The 23,856-nt window shown below is 40.6% G+C and overlaps 1 protein-coding gene across 3 annotated transcripts in view; it reads right to left on the bottom strand.

Moving 5' to 3' along the window:
* The window catches only part of CELF2 (CUGBP Elav-like family member 2), a 296,716-nt gene extending 273,661 nt beyond the window's left edge, over nt 1-23,055 (bottom strand). For all 3 annotated transcript variants that reach the window (XM_045535983.1, XM_045536004.1, XM_045535994.1), the window contains exon 1: nt 22,811-23,055. In XM_045535983.1, the coding sequence (XP_045391939.1) occupies nt 22,811-22,884 (74 nt within the window). In that variant the 5' untranslated portion in view covers nt 22,885-23,055. The remainder of the gene's footprint in view (nt 1-22,810) is intronic.
* Nucleotides 23,056-23,856: the final 801 nt, after the last annotated feature.

The raw sequence follows: 23,856 nt of genomic DNA on the forward strand, positions 1-23,856 counted from the left end.
AAGCTCTGCTGCCTCAGAGCTTACATCCCAGCAGACAAGACAGAAGAAAGTAAACAAATGAGCAAATAAATATTTAATACTTTGTTAAACAGTAACAAATGTCGTGAAGGAGCAAAATAGGGTAAGAGGATAGAAAGCGAGGCGACAACTATTTTTGATACAGTGGTCAGGGACAGCCTTCTGATGAGGTGACATATAAGTGGCATCTTAAAAAGAAGCGGGGGTGAAAGCAGGTGGAAGAGGGTTCAGGGTACAGCAAGTGCCGAGAACCTGACAAGAGGACATGCTGGCCGAACAGCGAAGTTGTCCACGTGGCTAGAGCAAAGCAAGCAGGAAATAGCAGGAACCAAGAGCAGTGGGCAGATGGGGGCTTCAGGATATTTTACGGATGCTGGATGTCTTTCTAGGCTTGAAAGGAAGCCACTGGGGGCATCTTAGCACCATCTGAAGTCCAGGTGAGATTTGTGTGGCTTGGTCAGGAAAGTGATAAGGATGCGGTCAGCGCAGGAGTGATGGTGTGTTGGACACAGAGCCCAAAAGACTGCTGACAGACTGGACACGGAGACCAGGAGAAAGAGAAGTTAAGACTCTGGTGTCTGCCCTGAGCAGCTGGCTACCATTTAGAGAGATAGGGAATGGGGATCAGGGCTTGGTTTGGGGCACCAAGTTCGAGATGCCTAATAGGCTAGAGGTAGTAGAGTAAGCCATCACACAGCCAAGGCCGGTGTCCAGGGAGAAGGCTGAAGTTAGAGACATACAATTGGATATCATCAGAGATCATGAAAAAAAACAAACGTCCCATACTTACAAGAAAATAAAAATAGATAATTCCAGAACAATTGTTTTCGCACGTTTTTCCTCACCCAGTTTTGCCGAAATGCAGTGTGGCAGAAAGAATGGTGAACGTGAGCTAGGAGACGAGGATTCTATCCCTGGTCCCACCTAAGATCTTCGGGTTTGGTTCTTACCTTCTGTATATCCTGTCCGTCTCATCTACACAACAGGCTGGGACAGACAACAACAAGTGTTGACACGGATGGGGAGCAACTAGACCCTCATACACTGCTGGTGGTAAGACAAAAGGGTGCAGTCATTTTTAAGAACAGTTGGAAAGTTCCTCAAAAATGACCACATGACCCAGCAACTCCATAGCATATATCCAAGAGAATTAAATATCCACACAAAAACCTGCACATGAATGTTCATAGTAGCATTATTTATACCATCCAAAACATGCTCAATGTCCATCAAAACATGAATAGGTAAACACACTGTGGTATACACATACCGTGGAATAATATTCAACCATAAGAAAAGAAGTACTAACGTATCTATAATGCAGATGAAGCTCTGAAAACATTATGCTAAGTGAAAAAGGCCAGACACAAAAGGCCACATATTGTATGATGACATTAATGTGAAATGTACACAACAGGCAAATCCATAGAAACAGGAAGTATACTCGTATTTGCCTGGACTTTGGGTGGGGGGTGCTGGGAAGTGACAACTAAGAGGTATGGGGTTTCTTTCTAGGGTGGTGGAAATGTTCTGAAAAATAATGGTGATGCTTGCACAACTTTGTGATAGGCTAAAAACCACTGAATTATACATTTAGAAGGGTCACTATTATGGTATGTGAGAGACAGCCACTGTCAGACACAGCTTCTCAGATGAAAAGGTGCACAAAGTTGAAACCTTATATTGTCAGAAGACACATCGATGTGAGTGTCTGAAGTCAAGAGAGTCTGTCAAATCATTTGTATTCAGGGATAACTGAGATGTCCACCAATGGTAATCTGATTTCCACCTTCACTCTGACTTTTGCTTCCAAAGAAATCTAATCTCTGGCTGCTCAGTTTAAAGTTATTCAACGTAAAGCAATGCTGCCAGGCTTTAAAAATCTCTGGATTAAATATAGTATCTAGCATGGAATAATAATAGAAATCTGAAAGGAAGGGGGGTAAACATATATTTCCTTTTATAGTAACAGAAAACTAATCTCCTGATATACCAACACAGTGTTAAACCCTCAGCTTTCCTTTTTCATGTTATTACTGAAATTCTGACCATGCAAAAATAGTTCAACACAAATGTTCTAGTCTATCCTGAGTCTACCCATGGCTAACCATGTACCTACCCATAATTATGCCCCCAATGAGTAGATTGTCATTTTAGTAAAATCCTGATACATGACAATGGGACTAATCACAGTAATCTAGAGATATGTATATGCGAAATGTATAAACATCCAAGTAATTATGACAATTCTTTTTTATATAAAGTAACAGTACTGCGAACCCCACATATAACAGCTTACATATTGTAAACTCTCCAGGATACGTTCCATTCCAACGGGATTAATGCTATGTCCTGCTTGAAGGGTGACAGAGATTCTACTGGGCTCACAGTGTGGAAAAGAGCCCATACCTTTTATAAAGAGATATATATACACATACCTTTATATAAGGTAGTTTCCACAGGAAAAGGGTCTGAAAACCCAGATAAGAAAAGTTCATGTAATTTGATCAGAAATTAAAAATGTGTTGAGAGAAATACAAGTCAAATTGTTTCTATATATATATATATATATAAAGTCTGATACTGCCTGTATCTGCACTTTAATGTTCTTTCTTCAGCCTTATTACACTTCTCTGATATGACTTTCTGAGTGTTCCTGCTTAGAGTTTAAAAGAGAAACCCCAAGGCTTGTGTGTTTTTAGACACTTACTCAAAACTAGTGGGTCTTGGGTCTTGACACTGGGCTACCACTTTCCTGACTATCCCCCTGAGAAGTACAGACCACAGTTCCTTCGTCTCTCTCTTGGGATCTGTTTTGGCACCTTGATAGTACCAATGCTTGTTAATGGACTGAATGCATATGTTGAAGCCCTAACCCCCAACATGATGGTGTAGGGAAGTGGGGCCTTTCAGGGGTGACTAGGTTTAGCCAAGGTCAGAAGGGTGGAGCCCCCATGACAGGATTAGTGCCCTATTAAGAAGAGGAAGGACTGCCAGTAGCTTGATCTTGGACTTCCCAGTCTCCAGAACCGTGAGAAATAAATGTCTGTTATTTAAGCCACCCAGTCTGCAGTGTTTTGTTACAGCAGCCCAACCAGACTAAGACATTATTAGTGGCAGGAGGCCAGAGAGCAGCAGCTTTAACAGTCGATGACAGAGAAGGGGCTAAACAGGGACTTCATGTAGCCCTGAATGATGGAAAATCCTAATAAGCAGAAGGCTGAAATGCTTGGAGAAGAGGAGACCTCACAAAATAAAAGGGGAATCAAAAATGTTCATCATGAATGGTGATGTAACCTTGAGGATGCAGGGTTTCCCCAGAACCTAAAATGGTAACTCGCACACAGGTAGGCATTTAAAAGTATTTGCTGAACCAAGTAATAACAACTAAAATCATTATACGGGGAAAACCAAGCAACCAACCAGACCAGAACAAATAACTGCAACAAAGTAAGTTGCTACACAGAAAATACAGCATAAAATAGGTTTTTCCTGGTGGCTCAGAGTTCTATTGCTCCATAATTAAAATTCCATACCAATTATACCTTTAAAGTTCCTATAAACTATTGTTATTTTTATTATATGATGCAATTTATCAGATGTGAAAAATGTTGTTATAGCAGATTAAGATCTTATCAAGCACTAAACATAAGACGGTCTGTTTACATAATAGAGAACCTATTTTGTTTCTTCTCCAAAACACTATGTCTACATCTTGTTTAATGCTCATTTTTAATTATCTCTATATTGTTGGAGGCAATTCTCACAGAGAACACAGTGAAGACACAGTCAGATACATAAATGCTACCCACCCTTCCCTTCTGCTGTGCATGGCCGTGAGAGTTCTTTAACTTCCTCTTTCTACCTTCCCTTGGAATCATGTGGTCTCATCATCAATGACAAGAAAATTTAAAAATTTCTCAAAATTTACCGTATTCCTAAGGCACACTGAACTCCCTAAAAATAGGAAATCTTTGATTAAAAAAATCAATCTGTCACAGCCCACATAAAGATTATCAACACATTTTGTTCTTCTCAGTCCCTTGGATGTTTTTTGTAGATAATAACTAGCTTGATGCAAGGAAACTTCGAACACCCCATGCCACTCCACCCACTCCACTCTCAACATATACCACATTCCCAAGTCACCCGGAGTTAACATACATCTACCTGCACTTCTAGATTGCTCGGGCCCATGGTTTTTTCCAACAAAAATGTAATAGATATATAATTATCTCTTATTTTTGAATGCAATTAGCCTTAAAAACTGATATATAAGTTCTTACTTCAATGACCAAAGTTATGAAGTGCACTTAATCTATCTTCCATTGAGTGGCTTAAAATGTAATTTTAAAAATAAACTGCAACTCAAAAACTTTCTTGAACAGAAAAGCATTAGAAGCTTAGAAAGCTTCCGAAAGGAATAAAACGTGCACGTGGGCAAATAAGGCACAAGTTAGTCCACACTGTGACCACAGAGCTCCTCGCCCTCATGGTCTGAATTCACACCATTAGCAGAAGAGGTAGGTGAGAATAGCTCAAGGAATGCTATGTTAGCTTTGATGAGGTTTTTGTGTTTACAATCCAAACCCTGCATATGTAAAGAGCTCCATGAGAATCTGCTCAGTTCATTTCAAAACCAGCAACACCAGTTCTCCATTTTTCCCCCTTTCTCGTTCGATGTGTTGCACCTACTATGTGCCATGTAGAGTATCAGGGGCTGTGTTCTAAGGCTCAGTTTGCCTTGGTTCCTGTTCTCAGTGTCCTCGAGGCTAATGGGAGAGACTGCACAGGACTCGGATGCTGCTGCCAGTCCATGGTCAACACCATGGGAGCACTGTGTGGCTGCATGTGTGTGCGTGTGCACACGCGTAGGACACTGCGGAAGCACAGGGGCACTCAGCTTAGGGTGGTGGCTGGGGGATGGAATAAAAAGACAAGACAGTTGGCTTGCTACAGAAAGGCCCTATCCCTCCCTCTCAAGGAACTTGTAAAACTTATCATTTTTAATTCCCAAAGCATGTTTAATAAGTGAGTTTCATTGCTGCCAGAAATGTTTTCATAAAAATGAACCCAACCAGTGTACTTTAACAATAATTAGCATGATTTCAAGACTATATATGTGGGTTCCAAATATTAAAATGTTTTTACATAGTATATTCATACTAAGGTTATAGCACATTTTAAAATAGTAATTCTTAAGAGTGTTCTTATCCCACCTTTTGTAGTTTATGTATGATTTTATAAATTTATATGCATAATGCGAATAAAATCAGTGCCGAAATGCACATTCTAAGTTTCACTCCACAATCATTTTATGGCTGTGTACTGCATACTATTTGATTGATAATAGAAATCCTGTCAAAATTCCCACTGTCCCAGTGCCATAACTACAACTCTTTTGATGTATTTGGGTAGACAAGTAATCACTTTCTAATAGGATTAACTTCACACCTTGCCTAAGTTGACAGCCATCCTGTATCAATAACTTAATAAGCACTACCGTTTGAAATACCATTCAATTTCACACACCACATACCTCTACCAGCACAACTGGGCGATGCAATACAGCGCAAACTACCTTAGACACATTCTAAGAATAGAAGCATTTTTCTCTTAAGAATATAGGCCAGAGGCTACACAAGAAGACTCCACAAAGAGAAGCCAAGCTACAGATGGAAAAAAGGGAAGTCATGTCTCCAATGAGGCTGAAAGGTCCACACCTCTGGAACACTGACCTGTGCTCACAGCACTTCCCATGCAAGCTCTGGCCCTCTGCCTACTATGACCAGCACAGATGGCAGGTTTATAGCTTAACATGGCTACCTACCTGGACTTCTAGGGACTGGAGAATTCTTTTTTTTTTTTAAACACAAAAATTTAATGAAAACTACAAACTAAAATCACTTTGTTTTTGCCATAAACCTAAGCTCCCCAGTAACAAGAAAATTTCAAGCTTTTCAATTTGCTCCTGCTCAGTAATTCAACCTTTATCCCAATTCTTTCTTGCTCTCTACCTTTGTAATTTTCAATTAAATTTAAAATTTTATGACCATAGAATGTAAGAGCATCCAGATAAAAATAAAAGATTAAATGTTGAGAAACAGCTTTCCCCCCTATCAGCCTAGATATGGTAGTTGAGGATATAAGCTCTCTAAAAAGGGAAGATTGAGAAAGACAAGCTGAGAGCCAAAAAAAGAAAGGCAAGACGCCCACAGTCATGAGGTGGGGAGGAGTAATGAAAGATAAGCAGAAAAGGGAAAACAATCACATGCCAGAGAGGCCAATAAAGGAATCTTACGGAGACAGTCAAAATTGCCCAATATACAGAAGACATGCAATAAACACTTTAATAATGTAATAAAAAACCACCCAGGCCATAATGATGCTTCCTCCCTCATCCACCAGGAGGAACAAGGCTATCTGCAAATCCCCAGAGGGATCTTAGGGATAAAACTCAAAATGGGAACAGACCCAGGGGTATCATCTTCCCATCACAGATTGGTCTAAGGAGGCTAAAGAGATCAAGAAACCACCAGATGGCAACACAGAGCCAAAGATGATTCCATTTATTTATCTAGGAATCTATAACACTGGATCACAGAAATGGCCAATATATCAGCAAAATGTCTACTTTTATGTTTAGTAAAAGATAAGATTAGAGAAATAAAAATCAGTCCCCAAAGAAAGGTAAATACTGAGACTGAAGAAGCTTCTTGTCATTGTGCAGAACATACCTTCAATTAGTAACTGTACCTTCACTGTGTAAATGGCAGAGGAAAGTAATTAACAATTAATAGAAGCTGCCCTCAATTTAAAGCCTCCAAGGGAAGTAATTAAATTTAGTAGAAGCTGTAGCCTCTAAACAAAGATACATCATACAAATACAAAAGGAAACACAGATTTGAATAATAAATGCAAATTAGAAACAAGGCTTGTCTATAGGCTGAAGAGAAATGATCCTAAATTTATTTTTCCTAAGAAATTCTCTGTTCAAGAGACTGGTTTATGGACCTATTTTCTTCCAGGCAAAGGTTTGATCTGAATCCTGGCTGCTGTTTCTTAAGCACAACCTGGCTTCCCGAGTATTTATGCATGCACATCAGACAGCTTCCTGTGGTTTGAATTAGCTGTACAAGTACCTTTCATATCAATGCAGATATACTCGATATACACAGTGTCAACATTACTACCAGGGATGGAGATCACAAACATTGCTCTGCTTGTTGGTCATGAAACAAAATTGCCAAGCAGAATTTGTGTAGCTCCACAGGGTAAATTAATGCAGGCAACACAGTTATCAGCAGTCTTTAGCCTGCCTCTCTAAGCTTCTAACGGAAACATTTAGGGAGAGAAAGCGTTACATCTGGCTACAGCTGCACATTACATGGTCCGTTGAGACTCGGATGCTGATGGCTGAACTGAATAACAAACAGCTGGGTATAAATGTAAAAATCAGGAAATCAATTTTAAACACACATATTTCACAAATCTCCTGAAATACTAGCACTGTAGGAAAAAGAGCAATTAGCATTATAGAGCAAAAAAGTATCTCAGTGATGACAATTCAGAAATATACCTGCGCACCCTGGGTCATCATACCTTGGCTGCACTCTCCTGTGTTTCACAAAAGGCAGCGTGAGAACAAACAACGGCGGTCTCCTCAAATCATTTTCTGGCTCTGGTCACACTTTGGTTGAAAGTCATCAGAAGTATCTGAGCTTCCTATTCGAGCCTTCCAGACTGGGGAAAAGTTAACTAATTTGACTGAATTGAACAGAAAGGTTTCCCTGATAGTCTCATCTCAGGAGCCACCAACAGTGAACCTAGGTGTATTCACAGAGGGCTGCAGATAGCAACTTCTAGCACAAGCAATGTGAGTTAGAAAAAACATAAGTTAACGAGATAGCACATTCCTAAGTGCCCAGCAAAGTGCTAATACATTAGAAACACCAAATAAAGTTTTGTTACATTTTAAATAGCTTTTCTATAGCTTTTTAAATAAGGATTTAGGTAAGAAAATGGGTTGGAGAAACAGAGGCTAGAAATTTCTTTTCTTGAAGGTTAAAAAACATTAATAATCATTTTTGTGCAAAATGTTTCAGTTAATCCCACGTAGACTTTTAAAAATTGGCACATATATTTATATCTAAGAAAGCTAGCGGTATAGGATCAGACATAAGAAGGGGATCACATAATTTATCTGAACTGGGACACTTTTCAGAGTAAAAGGGGGACACTATTAATGATGATGCTATAGCGACAGGCATAAGCTGGAGGTATCTCAGCACACCAGGTCACATACTCACTGGATCTTGAGTACCAAGAGCATGAAGAGCTTGAGGTCATATCTCGAATGTCAATTACGTGGTTGCTATCCCCATCCTCTTGTTTTCAAACTGATCTGTGCCCACTTGTTCTCAAGATTCTCCATCTAGTGAAAACTAAAGAGTTCTTCTACAGGAAGTTCAAGTTGGACTAGATAAAAATCTAGATTTCCACTGCTTGCACAATTCATTCTGTGGATCATACCAGATCCAATATGACCTAATGGAGTGGGGCACTACTTCCTACTACCACTGTAGCTTTTTCAGGTGGGGAAATTCCCCCATCACAAGCTAATTGCATTCAATGCAAATGGCCAAGATCACAAAAGTACTAATGTATATGCACGTTTCCACCAAGAGACCGTTTCTTCCTGTGTGCTTAGTAATAAAGAACTCATGAAACATTTTTAAGGAATCTAGGAGGGATATAGATGTAGTAAAAAAAGAAAAAGAAGATGAGGAGGCAGTATTATACTCTTTACCTCATCTAATCTACAGGGTGAAGAATGAAAGTCTTTAGAAAACTGTAACAGTGAAATTCTTGTGTCCCAACAAGAAAGTCCTTTATTAATCCAACATACCCTCCGACAACACAAAAGTACAGATCTGAACTAGTGATTGTTTCCCTGAAGAACAGGCAAAGTCAACAGGACAAAAAGCTCAGAGTAATCAAATATTTAACGCTTGTAACTTCACTTTATAAAATTCTGTAACACCTAGAACAGCCAGCAACTATCCAGCACATATGAGACCCTGAGACTGAATATTTGTGTTAAGAATGATGAAGATAAACTCTGAGTCTTGTTCACTGGCAGACATTTTAGATTAATGGGAAAAAAAAAACAAGAAAGAACAGACTTCAGTACAGAAAATGCTTAGGTTGTCTCCACATGATGACACTGCAACTGATCAGTTCGGCCAAATAACAGGTTAGTGGTGACTCAAATCCTAAATTCTTCAGTTGCCCAACTTACTTTTAACTGTTCAATCTGCAGTACAAACTGTAACAGCCGCCACATTCTCTGACTTACACTGTGTTTACACCACCACAGAGGAATCGATTTTGCTGCTGTAGAAGCCCACAAGAAACCCTGAGAATTAGATAACTTTAAAAGCTAATTTACTTTGGTTCTAGGCTAATTACATTTCTTAAAGTCAGTTTTGCTGATTGGCTAAGAATCCAAGCTATCAAAAGCCCAGGCACTTAGAGGCATAAACACATAACCTGGCAAAAAAAAAAAAAAAAAAAAAAAAGTGCCTTGAATGTAAGAGAGAGCATTAGTAATTTACAGAAAAAAAACTCATGAAATACACAAACTGAATTGCCCTCATTTACACCTTACAATTATATGATGGAGACTGCCTATGCCTCCGAACTTTCACTTGTAGGGGCCTTGCCTCAAAAGCTACAACAATTCATTTAACTAGAAAAAAACTCTTCTTGCTGTCTTGTATTTCATTGGAAGGTTTTTACTAGGACCCCAAAGTTATCTTATTTTAGCTTCATGAATGTTAAAAATACTGAACTGGTCACCTTCATAAATTACAGTATTAAAAGATCTGTCCAAAACCCAACATACATTTGAGCCTATTATTCATTTTAGAAAAGGTGCCAACACACATTAGAGAACATCCAACTCACTAGGTAGACATTAACCGTTCACAGTTAGGACCCAATAAATATTTCTCTGATAACATGTTTGTCCTACCTGTCAGACACAAGAGAATCAGGAATAGCCTATGGGTTTCCTGAGTAAACTTAGTCAAGTATTTGTTCTGCTTCTATTTTGGATAAAGCCATCACAGTAATTTTTCTTTAGTTTTTCAAAGAGGTTGGACTCTGCTAGGGCCTGGAAGGTGACTTAGAACATTGTGTAACACCACAGAGATAATACATTTAATATCTTAAAAACAAAAAAACAATGATGTTATCATCACTTCTTCCTCCCCTTAGTTTTTCCATCCAAAACCAAGGAACATCTATTTTTTTAAATAGCTCCCTGGATTTTATAGTGTTATTCAACAATGAGCAAAATACTAAGCTATCACATACTACTTGTTTTTAAAAATGTCAAATGGTTCCAAAAGTACAAATGGAGTCTTATCACATGTCTAGAAGAATACAATTGGCCAGGATGGTTTTCTGGTACCATGCCAGGTTCTAAGGACAAGGAAAGTCTAATGCAGTAAGTCCAAGGTAGCGGTTGGCGATGTGAAGATAACACCAGGGATGCAGTCGCACCTGCCCCTCAACCAACTTTCTCAATTTTGCCCATCACAATTGGCTCTAAATCACATTGTGGTTTCTCACCTTACATCCTGGAAACAGAGGACTTGTGAGAGGAGGTGCCACTGTGATTGAGTTGACAATGGAGCCAACGAAGCGCTAACAGTAATAGCATTTTCCTCCCATTATGTGATCATTGGGACCCCAGCATTTTGACAAAGTGTTCAAACATCGGCGAATGGAGTTGGTATCATGTAGCTGAGAGCCATGGTATTGGGCCTTATAGTCTGACTTCTGAAAGCCTTATAATGAGGGTGGAGTGGATATACATTCCATTCTTTGGCTGTATTTTTGTTCAACAAAGCCTGCAATTTTCAGTCACTTGAAAATGTAATTATAGATAATGTTTGCATCAGTAGCAAGAATACAATAAGCACACAGGGCATGAAAACTCCACTCAAATCACATCCTCTTAGGTTATGCCTGCCAAGAGTAAAGGCATTTCGACAAGCTAATATTCGGTATGAAATGGCTTGTGGGTTAGACCAACCCATGCATGAATTCCACTCTAACTTTACTATTATCACTTTCCTTTACATTGGGTATCTACACAGGAGACAGAAATTTATCATTTGCTCAAAGCTCAGAATCCTATCAAATGTTTATGTACTTGAGCACAAAGCTGTGGAGAGGATGACAGTGTTCGACAGTTGAAAGGGACTAGGTACTATATGTGAGCTGGTCACAACTGTCAATTATCTAAAATCCATCATCATCTTGCTTGGAGACTTTCTTATTCTACACTGCCTACTTATGTGGCCCACTTATGAAGAAGGGGTAAAAAAATGGATGTAAGTGTAGAAAGGATATGGCATAAAGTCACCAAATGAGAGGGACAGGGGGACCAAACACCACCTGAGAGCCGTTTTCTAACTCACAAGAAGGCAGAGTAAGGGCTAGAAAAGACCCTGAGAAAAGCCAAGTGTTCATCTAAATCAGAGGCAAAAATTAAAAAGTTGGAAGTAAATGGGGGAAAATGCCAGGTATCTAATGAAATCCTCTGAAGAAACCTCTTCATAAAATATACCGTTATCGTCAATGAAGAATAAGTATCCACCTTAACGTTCAGTGTTAATTGCTTCCTCATCTCGGTAGCAAGTAAGACTCTGCCTCAGGCATTAAGAGATCTTGACACGGCTCTGGGGTCCCCTTCCACTGAGTCATCTCCCAAAACACTCTTGCCTTCTAGACTCAGAAATCAGTTTGGCTGTGAAATAAAACCAAGAAAGAGCAACTGACATGAAAGAGCACACTAAAAGCAGAAGATTGTTGGGTCACAGCTAAAAGCCTGTACTTCACACTCAAAGCCTACATATTCAGCTGTCAATCTGCCAACCTATCTAAATTTTCAACCTGTTTATATCTAAGAATCCCTCAAAAGACTTACAAGCAACCTCCAGCGCCAAACTTCTAGGCGATGCAACAGAAAAATCTCAAGCATTGGAAATGACAGAGACAGGCAAATGCTTGAGTTTTCAGTACTACCACGTTATAGAACCTCTATATCTTCATTTGCAAAATGGCAATGACACAAATTACCCCAACAACATTTTTCTGAAGATTACTGATAACATTTAAATTCCCTAGCCTGATGGCTGGCCCATGGTATACCCTGAATCAAGAACTAGTATCATATAATATGGCAGAAAATGTAACCACAGGAAGGCAGCATCCCATAAAATAATCAGAATTAACAGAAACACACACCAAAAAGCAGCATATGGTTGTCAAAGGATTAGTTTGGTTGACACTAGAAAATATTTCTTGGCTTCTGAGTCTGCACTATTATTATATTGAACAGAGAATCAGAAATAAATTTGGATCAACAGTAGCATATCCTCAGTAGACCTTGAAAACAAGACAGAGGCAAGATAAAGGCATGGCCATCACATGGTTTTGGAGGCTGACAAAAGTCCAATTTTGGTCACTTTTTACAATACTTGGCCACAAATTCTTGGCCCAACTGAAAGTCTGCCTATAAAGTTAATTAAACTTCTTTGACACCAATAAGATAAAATGTGCTGATTACAAAGTACCAATTAGTTTGTACAGAAGCATTTTGAGTATGTCTGGCCCCCTACTCCAAAGATCTTGCCAGCTTTCGGACACAGACCTACTTTTTCTTTCACAACAATCTTAGAAACAGCAGTAATCTCTGATATTGCCAAAGTCACACCCTGCTCCCCAACAATGTCCCTGGTTCACACCAATGCCAAGTGCTCTGTTATGTGAGGCAAGAGAGTCTGCATTTTGGAGGTGATGTTCATGGCCTAAAGAATGCCTCCACAGTCAATATCACACTCTTAGCCATAGTAGCCGCCAAGTATTCCCCTGGCCGGTCACGGAGGATACTCCTCAATCAATGGATTCACACGCCAAGGCTTTAGGCTTCCAAACTGCATCTGGTCATGTCCGATCTTGAAGAATCAAGTGACTTACAGCCTTAGGAGCAAGTTTTCAAACTATATGGTGGCTCTGATCTCTTAGGATTCCAAGGACCCTATCAGCTATGTCAGAAGAAAGAAGTGGTTGCTTATTAACCACAAAACCAGAATAACTAGAATACACCCTGCAGCGGGGGACTGCCTACATGCAGGACATAACACACACACACTATACCCCCTACACCTTGTAAGACAAAAAAACTACCTTCTCCAGGTAGTTTCTACCTCTGGAGGCACACCTATGCTCTCCAGGTGTCTTGAGCACCGGAGAGGCCATCAATCAGGCTATAAGGTCTACACAATACACCTCCCAGTACTCGTATGATCAAAAGTGCTTCCTTAATGGCTGAGTTTCCCCCAGGATTAGGAGTCTCATTCTGCCAGAACCAGCCTTCGTACTGTGCAGCTGATTCTCTTCCCATAAGAAAATCAGGATCTGCATCAGGGGGCACAGAGATGGGCCTTTCAGAAGGCATATGTGGAGATACTGCCTTTGCTTCACTCCATCCTGGGATGGAAGGTCTGGCCACAAGTTCACAGTTGGAACATGAACCATGTTTTACTTCTCAATCATCATGCACAAAGGAGGAAAAAAAAATCAGTCTTCATGACAGTGTCCTGGGGACTGAGTATTTTCTGAAAGTTCACGTGAGAGCAACATTGCTTTATGGGTCTTTGCCTGGGCAAAAAGCACGAATGTTCTGAGGAAGAAAACATTAACTGTTCGGTTGCAATGAAGTTCCAATCTATTCAATTCTCCTAGGACATGTCGTAGCTGAATTTGTGGTCAGTTTTAAGTACCAGGAAGCTATAAAATATTTAGGTTGTCATTTCTTTCCCAACATTAGTCTGACAATAATATATCGTGGGACAGGTAAGAAGCGTATTTTATTATCCTTATTTTCTAGATGAGGAATCTTGACAAGTCAGCTGAGACCCGAAGTAGGCATGGAACAAATCAGAAGACAGGCCAGGAATTCTCATGAGAAGCCTGCTTAGTAAAGGACGCCTAGCCCTGCAGAGGACCCTTCCACCCTGTCACTCAGAGAGATCCTAAAGCAATGTCCCCAGTGACTCCATTCCATGACACATAGGACAAGTGTCCCTGACAAGCAAAAACAATCCAAGAGGAAGTTAGATCTATTAAAAATTAAAACCCACACATAGCCAATGGAATTAAAATGGTCTCTGTATTAAGAAAAATTGTTTCCTAGACTCTTCCTAAAAGGTAAATTCTATGGTGAGGGAAAAGAAATGACTTCCCTCTTAGCTTCTTCTCCAACACAGTTGTTTGTGTAAGGGGCCTCTAAGATACAAGAAGAACACATACCAAAGTGCCCTAAGAATACAGAAGAGGAAGAATGCCATTCATCACATGTTGGGATCAACTTTTTGACATCTAAGTGTAAAAAAGAAAGGATAAACAAGGAGTCAGGAAAATATGGGTTTGCTATGCAAAAGAAAGAAGAATCCTGACAGGCAGTGTTAGGATGCAACATCAGGACAGACTGAATATATAGAAACTGCCTTGAGATGGAGCTGCTGGCAGCATCAGACAGCATTTGGGCTTCTCTAAGGACTTGTGCATGTTATCTCTAAATCCTGACACCAAGACAAGGCGGCTGAGTGGACAATGGAAGTCATGAGGAAAGATGTTACCAGCACGGACCGAAGTGAATAACGGCAGTTGGAGGCCTCCTGGTGACAATTTTGAGAAAGCAAACACAGCTGCAGCACAGCCAAATATAGCTGGCCAAGACAATGACATCCATAAAGTTAATCATTCTGAAATACGCTACCCTTATGCTCAAACCAAAAACTCAACACCCCTTCTGTAATGTAGGAAGTCAAAATACAGTTTTATGCACAGAAATACGCAGCTGCTCCACTGGAATGTGCAGTAAGTGACGATGTAGGTATTTTGATAACGCTGTAATCCTGAGAGCTATGCCACGGACAGATACGGCCCCTTTTCTTGAAACTTAGGAAACGGTTGGGGAAAGGATAATAAAACGGGCTTTAGAGGAGATGTTCTAAAAAGCTATCAATCAGGAAAACATAACGGTAAAAGAAAACTTCAGAAAAAGCTGTACTGTTGGTGACCTCGTTGAATCCAGACAGGGCTACAAAGAACCAGGAGTGAAGAGTAAAACAAGTAAGCATAACTAACTACATCCACATTAGCCCTCTACCAAATGCTTTCCTTTCTGCTTTTTCACACCATCTTTCTGTTCTATTTTTCCCCTAAGATTTTTCAAGGACAAAATGAAGTGTCAGATTTCAACCTGCACTTGTTTCACTTGCTGGGCACTCAATGCCTTCCTCCGAGTTCCAAAGAGAGTACAACTAGGTGTGAGGGGGGGTATGTGTTTAAGTTGGTTTACACCAAATTTACCCCCTTTAGCTTTATCAATGTCCTGTGAACAATTCACTTTTTTAAGATCGTCAGTTTACTTGTGGTCTCCCACTAGACAATCAAAATTTCAAGGACTCCTTTCAACAGCAACAGGAGGCCATGGGACAATGACAACAATCACATAAAATGGTGGCAGCAAAGCAGCACAAGGTAAGGATTCGGTCTGGCCAGCACCAGATGCATCCACACAATAAGAAAACATCTGTTTTAGGATCTACTGTCCCGATTTTTCTGTGAACAATCTTTTTTTCCCCCTACTCTTAAAGACCTCCCCCCAGAGTAGCAACATCTCAACCGCAACTGAGAAACAGAGAGGTCCCAAAATCCAAGGACTCTGCTGCAGGGACAGATAAGACCATCAAACTGGGAAGGGTCTCAGCTTTCCATCCAGCAAGACATGGCAGGATGACCACACTGAATTATTTTTAACCTTTAATAGAAATGAACCTGAGGTTGTCAGCAAAAGAGTCAAAACACAGTCCTGAGACCTTTCTCTAGCAGTATCCTTAATTTGCAGTTCATCTTTGGTCAAGATGTAAAACCTTTCTGAACCTTAAATTTTTCAGTTATGATGGTAATAATACGTAAAGACGTGTTATGTTATGGAACCATTTCATAACTTGTCATACCAAACACCATTTAACAGCAGATATTTTAAGAAAGTGAAGAATTATACCCAATATAGGTTTCAATAAATACATATTTATATTCACACATACATACGTATGTACACACATACATTTTATGCCTACTGACCACAGCCAGGTAAATTACAAAATATTTTGCTCTTTTATAGCCTGAAGGAGCAACTGATTTTCTTTGTGTCAGATAAATGAGGTTCAGCTTTCCTGCTACAGGGGAAGACTAGGAGAAACGAAGATGTAACTCATGGAAAAGGATACAGAATGCCACCTGAAAATGTAATGAGTTTAATGCAAGCTATGAACCTTCTTTAGAAAAAGCATGGAAATCAAGCCTTTTAGCATAAAATCATAGAATCTGAGACTTAGTATGCACGTTGAAGTACTGAGAAGTACACTGCTATGCTACTAAAAATTTTAAGCTGTCCAAAAGTTATGTCAAAATGTCAAATAAATCAGCTAAAGTTAATTGCATTCTCTCTGGGTAGTCAGTCACCACCTTCATCTGTGAAAGTAGGAAATAGTCGTATTTGAGCTTGTAAATGTCAGACAAAGCAGCTGTTGGGCTGGGGGAGCTTGATTTCCATGGTTATGACAGCCAGCCTTATCTACTCTCACCGAGCAGACAAACTTCTTGGACTTCTTCAATTATCAAGACTTAAAATCCAAACACTGAACACATCCCACTTTTAAAGCACTATTACCATGAAAGGAAGCCTGGTCAATTGGTCATCCATCTCGGTGACTCTTCCCTGCTGCTGACCTAAACGAAGCACAGATGATTTAAACCTAGACCTGTTCAGAATAGATTTCTTTATTTAAAATATGACCTCAAGTAAAAGGCCACATAAGCCTGGTAGGAAAGTATAGAATAAAAAACTGAAATATTCCAGTCTAAAGATAGCCTAAACTTATTTACATAAATCTTTGGTTGAAAAAAAAATGGGTCTAATAATTTGCTGGTAAGTTGGCTCTGAGGCATTCATTCAAATGGAGTAATTAAAATTTAACCAAAACCCGAATTTGTACTAAGTCATTCTGAAAGCTATATGATTACATATTTATTAGCATTACATTTTTAAATTATCAACTGATTTTAAAACATCCCTCTCAGTATCTGAACACAATATACAATCTGCAGTTCATAAAAGAGACCGTTCATAAAACTCTGGGTTGTCACTTCGAAAGAGTAAATCTCAAATATGCTCACAAGGCATTTCAACCACATAACTGGAATTGTATTTCTATAAAAATAGCTCCAGTAATCACTTTCTGTCATGGAGTTAGAACAAATGGGGAGAGCGAAGCTGTTCGAAATCTCCCTAAGTGTTTCCCCCTTTCTTTGAAAAGTCCTTTAGGAAGAGTATACAGCTCACACTAAATGAAAAAGACAATCCCAGGAGGAGAACGAAGTTTCCATCCCTTCACATCTGGAGTCAGAACATGAGGATACTGCATGGCGCAATTAAACAGTGATGGTGCTGAAGGGGAATAATTATTTTACAATTACCTGAGAGCATCACATTTACTGCTCTAATTAGTTTTTGTTTCCCACATAGGTTTTCCCAGGAATGTGCAGCTCCATTTCTCTTACGTTTACCCAGAGCTTTTTCTTAAGGAAAAATAAAAATACATTTTCTGCACGGCTACACAAGTAGCACACCACTGATGCTGGCTTCATTATATTCCTCAGTACCCTTCTTGATAGAGGAAACAAACAGGATGGCATGAGGACCTGTAGGTACCAATGAACTGGAAATCGTTAGTAGTTTCCAAACCCTCCCTCTTCTGCAGTTCTGTAAAACAAATATTACACTGAGAAATACCCAACTCATTGTAGGTTAGGTACTTCCTAATCCAAGAACAAAAACCAAAAAGGTGACCCTCCCCTGGAAAAACAAAACCCTCCAACAGTAGTACTCTAAAGTGGAAATAATGACCCCTGTAAATTTGGGTACAATTCAGTATTGAACATAAACAACATCCATGCCTTGTTAATTTCGCTCCTTGAAACATGTTGAAAATATAACATTTTCCATCTAGATGCAAATAAGATAAAAGATGGTTTAACATTTGTGAAAGTTTGTTTCAGTTTTTGTTTTTAAAAATAAATTCCACAATGACATCAGATTTCCATTATGACTCAGACTTCTCCTGAGTCTCCACATAAAGTCTCCACCATGAACACTGCCTTGAATTTCTGCACAATAGCTGCATCGTATCATGTGCTGGTTGTATTCGACTCAAGTGCATCAGATCATTTTGCATGCCAAAACATTACCTGTCTTTCTATGAGAACCGAATGAGTGTCTAACTTGTAAGAAACAAAAACAAGGGGTAAAGAGAAATGAAAAGTTTGGGATTTATGTTAAAAAAAAAAAAAAAGAAAGGAAGGAGATTGCAGTCTTTTATCACAGGCCAAATTATAGTGTTATTATAGCTGTTAGGGGGAGAGAAAAAAACAACACTGTGAGGTGGAAAACATCCTAAATGATCCCATGAAATCTTAATTACTAGGTTCATGTCTGAAAATCCTATCTCCTTTTTATCTTGTCTTTCAAGGGTCTTGCTTCCCCAGTTCACTACATCTCATCAACAATAATCTCAATCCAGCAAATTACAATTAAATAGCAAGATTTAACAATTAAAATACTACCTCTGCCCAGATCAAAGATAACATTAGCGCTCTAAAAAGCCATTGTGGGATGAATTCTTGCCTTCAGAAAGTATCTGATACTAAAATACATACTATTAACTGAGAAATCCCACCTGGAAATGTATTTTTAAATTTTTCCTTAAAGAACCATATGCAAAGCCCATCCTTTAGAGTTTTCTCTTTAATTTCCTTTCATGACCACCATGGAATCAGGTAATGTCAGTTATCTCACTATTTCATTATTAATAACTGCATTTTCCAAATATACTTTAAATGCCTACACAGGGGAGAAAAAGGACCCACTGCTTTTGATTTTCATCCTGCTGCTACCTTATAAACCAAAAAAAATTTTAATTAAAATATATTATCAATAGTTAATTCACAGAGTAACTGTGAATTTGAATCAAGTCACAGTATAAAATGATGCTTCACATACATCAATCCTGAATAGCTGACATTTATTTCTTACAATGCTCATTCTCATGTGACACAATTTTGGTTTTATGAAGAAAATCTTTGTCATATACTTTAATTCACAGTTCTCTCTTCTCTCCCCCTCAACATTAAATTTAACATACCACTGCACACGCGCACACACTTGAAAACCACAGCTTTGCCATTTACTGCCTATGTGGGTGGGCAAGCAGGTAACCTCTTTAATCATCATCTGTAAAACGGGGATAATACCATGAGGGTTAGAGATGATATACATAAAAATCCCGGCACATAGTAGGTATTCAACTAACGACTCATATTTTATCATGTGGGGGAAGCAGTACTTACTGTGCCTCCCTGCACACACTGCCCCTCTAACTGTTTCTTAATCTATAAAATGAGGCCTAATGGTATGGTCTTTAAAGCCCCTTTCAACTTTTACAGTGATGACCTTAGGACCTCCTTTCAGTTTAATGATACACTGATATTTTCCCAGTTATTCTAACTTGGGAGGACTTACTCTCAACAAAAAGTCTAACTCATCAAGTTGATGAATGTACAGTCAGGATAACTTTCCTACTTTTCAATAAGGTTAACTACCAAATGTGAAAAAAATACCAAGATTTCATTTTAATTTACTACTAGCCTCTTCTCAGTACCTTATTCTAATATTAAAAACCTGAACTAATACTTTTTAGGCTGTATTTATAAATTTTTCTACTCATAACCTTTTACTTCTAAGGCATTATTTCTTAGTTTTGTTTAAAAATTCAAAAACATTTAGAAACCCTAAGTATATGTACATCATTAAAAGGTGAAACAAGACAGAAACACTCATCCCCACTCCATTGAAAAGCAGCTGCCCAAGTTTAACAAAATTAAAAAATCAGTTCCTATTTTCATTATGCTTTGTTGCAAACGGTATTCTATAGTAGCACAAAGGCAACGAAACACTTTAATAGTCAACATTATTTAAAATGTCCATTTCCATTAAGTTTCAATACTGAATGTTTCAAACCCCAAAACCTTGAAGCATATGTTAGGGCAATTCTATACCGCTACAGAGCCTTAAATGATCTGGGCTCTTTAAACACAGGATGGCTCGGGGGGCCACTGAGTGTAATAATTCATCTCAAAAGCTATTTGTTCATCTGCCTTGAGGACTCAAACATATTACATCTTGCAAACTTATCTAATATATTCTTGTGGGAAAACGCCATTGAAAATGTTCTACTGCTTTAGAAAAATCAACACCAGCAAAGCCCCCATGCTTTATTTAAGTTCCTTTTAGGAATACGCCAGTATCTAGCAGACTGCAATTTAGTCCAAATGGCAATATACCACACATGACAACCAGTCCCGGAAACAATAAATCCACACATCTATCTTCTCAAGTCTATGAATATGGCAATAAAATATGCTGCCCAGGCGCGCTTCAGATATTTTCAACTTGGCATATTCCTTCCCACACACCTCTATCACCGGAATACAGTGTTTAATAGGAGTTAATTACAAACTATTTTAGAAAACATGCTAGTTAGTGTTTTCAGGGCTGTGGAGACACACGACAGTTATCTTAGAAACAAATAATAAAATTATCATCTACAAATCCTCTTTTTTTCTTTAGTACAATCAAGCAATAGTTGACAAATGCTGAAAACAATTTGGGTTTGATTCCAAAGGGAAATAACTAACATTTGCAAGAGAAATGAGGTAGAAGTCACAGCAGGATTTGTATGGGAGACTCCATGGGTAAGATACTAAGGTTCTGTTCAGAGCAAATAGTCTGAGTAAGACACATTCATCCACCAAATGAAATGGACAAATTAAATTTTCATAATTCATAATTTAACTGATAAGAGACTGCATCTTTCAGAGGCCATTACCACTTTAAATTCATAGAGCATTCATTAGCTCGATATATTATGGTCACTTAAGTAGCAGGTGACCATAAATTCAAAATCACAATCAAGCTAATTCTTTGGTTCAGCCCAGACACTCTAGCCTATAGAGGAGAAAACACCTATAACTTCCAAACCAGCTCATACACAAGCATTACGTTTCTATACAAAGATCTATTTTAAGGGGGGGCCAGGGCAGAGACCTCCTAAAACAAATATGGAAATGCTACTAATCAAGATTAATTCCTCCGAGAAAACTGCCAAAAGGAATTCAATATTAATTTATGTTATCTGATTATCTCAGCTGAAACAATGGAAGCTCCACGTGTATTAGCAAGTTAACATTCTTAATATCGACTGAAAAGACAATTCACATGTAACAGATTCTATCATTCCCCTGCCCCCACTTTTTTCTTTCTTTCCTTTTTTTTTTTTTTTTTTTTGGTCCTTAGCATCTCAAATAATCGGCCACTGCGGAGTTTCTCAAAAATCTCTCAACTCTTAACACTTTAACATCCTAGAAAAAGAATCTAGCATGGTAGAGGGAAAGTTAGGTGCCAGGGAAATGGATCATAAAGCTTACAATGGCCTGAACATTGCAGGGTACCATACGGTGCCAGAAAGAATATGCACGTCAAGTCGTAGCTCGGAAAGAATAGGAAACATCCTGTATATACTCTTATGCTACCAGTCCTTTTTTCCCCTGCATTAATTGCAGCCTAGATGCACTGTGAAATTTCTCGCCTAATCGGAGAGAATCTTATTTACGCCCTGTCTAAAAAGGACACAGACCTTTCAGTCCCACTCTCACAATCCTTTTTCTCTCTTTAGGTTTTCTTTTCCTAACATGCCTGAAATACAAGCAGATCCTATTGACAGCGCCTGAGCTAATAAGAGAAACTTTCCTATCAAGACTAACAAGCCAGATAAAAATTAGACATACTTTCCATTCCTCAGGAATCCCAGCTCTCTATTTCTTCCAATAAACGCTCCACCCTAGTTTGACGACATGTGAAACAAGCAGAACCACATTAATTATTAAATTACAGACTGCACATCAGACAAACCATCATGATTACGTAAAAATTACCTCTAATTTCTGCAACAGAGTACACCTGGCTAGCTCAACGCTTTCTAATTATTCCTTTTCTTTTTTTTCCTCCTGCCTCTTCTCTCCTTCCCCTCTGCCACTTTAGGAAACGGATCTTTGCAAAGGCAAAGTCAGATGAGCGGGTAAATCTGCTAAGAGAAGATCTGCAAACGGGCCACGAGGGTTCCATCAGCTCGGCATTGCAAATGCCACCAGCGTGCACACTCGCACGCGCGCACCCCGCCCTGGGCCCCGCGCCCCACTCGCCGGTCCCCACCCCGGTGCCCGGGACGTCGCGCCCCGCTCGCCGGTCCTCACCGTGTCCCTCGGACCCCGCCCGGTGCCGGGGCCGCCGCGCCCCGCTCGCCGGTCCTCACCCTGACCTCGGACCCCGCCCGGTGCCCGCTCTCCCCGCCCGCCGGTCCCCGCACCGCTCGGCGTGCACCTTCGGACACTCTCCCTCCTCCCCGCGGCCGATCCCGGGGCGGCCAACTCGCGCCCGGGCGCCGCGCGGCGCCTGGCGGCTCTGAGCGGAGCGCGGCCGCGCGGCCCCTCGGCCCTCGGACCGGCGTAGCGGACCGCCGGCTCCACTCACATTCTGTCAGGCACGAGCAGGCGGCCCTCGACCATCATGTCCGGGAGGAAATCCAGCTTGAAGGCAGAAGTCATGTTCTCGGGCGCACGCAGCGGCGGCGGCGGCGGCGCTCGGGCGGGGGGCGGCTCTGCGCGCGTCCGAGCGGCCGCGGGCGGCGCGAGACGGGCAGGGACAGGTGCGCGCGGCCTCCCCCGGCGGCCGCCGAGCCGGCACTTGTCACATTCTCTCCCTCGCGCTCGCCGCCAATCCCCTCCGAAATCCAGTGCCGAGGCGGCCGGCTGCCCAGCGCCAGGTGCGGCGGGCGGGGGCGGAGCTCCCCGGGCGCCGGGCGCCGCCGCTTAACCCCTGCGGGCCCGCCCGGTCCCCGCCCCGGCCGGCTGCGCACGGAGGGACCCGGGCAGGCTGCGCGCACCGTCTCCGAGCCCGGCTGGACTGCCCGGGTCCCCCAGCCTCCCGACACGCACACGGGCTCGCTGCACTGGCTCAGTCCCCCGCGCCCAGGGCACCTGGCGCGAGGCCGCAGTGGCCACTTGTCGTAGCTTTAGTGCCACTGTAGGGCCAAAGCCCGATCCGCTTCCACACCAGAGCCTCGCCCCCAAACCCAAGCCGCGGGAGACCGAGTCGCCACGAGGTTTTGTTTCAATATTCCTGGGTGGGATACGCCAGCCAGGGTAGGACTAAGGATCACTGAAATGGTATTCGTGGTTTAGGCAAAGTAACTATCAGATACATGGCCCAAATGGCATTTAGGGTCTTGTGCTTTAAGACGACGAATCCCTGTCTGCCCAACTGTACTGCCTTTGGTGTCGTCTTGAAAACACTGAGAAATGTAAGAGACTGAAAATAAACAGCAATAAATCACTTTCTCTTTTAAAATGATAAATCACGAACCTGCCATTTCCCAGTATTTAACATAATGATTAAAAACCAACAGAGTGACTTCAGGAGTGTTAGGCCACGAAGCTTAAATACCCATTTAAGACTTGTGACTGATTTACTAATAGGAATCCAGAAAAAGGGCAGAATGCTTACACCTCAACAGAAAA

Source organism: Lemur catta, chromosome 1 (genome assembly GCF_020740605.2).
Source record: "Lemur catta isolate mLemCat1 chromosome 1, mLemCat1.pri, whole genome shotgun sequence".
Classification (NCBI taxonomy): Eukaryota; Metazoa; Chordata; class Mammalia; order Primates; family Lemuridae; genus Lemur; species Lemur catta.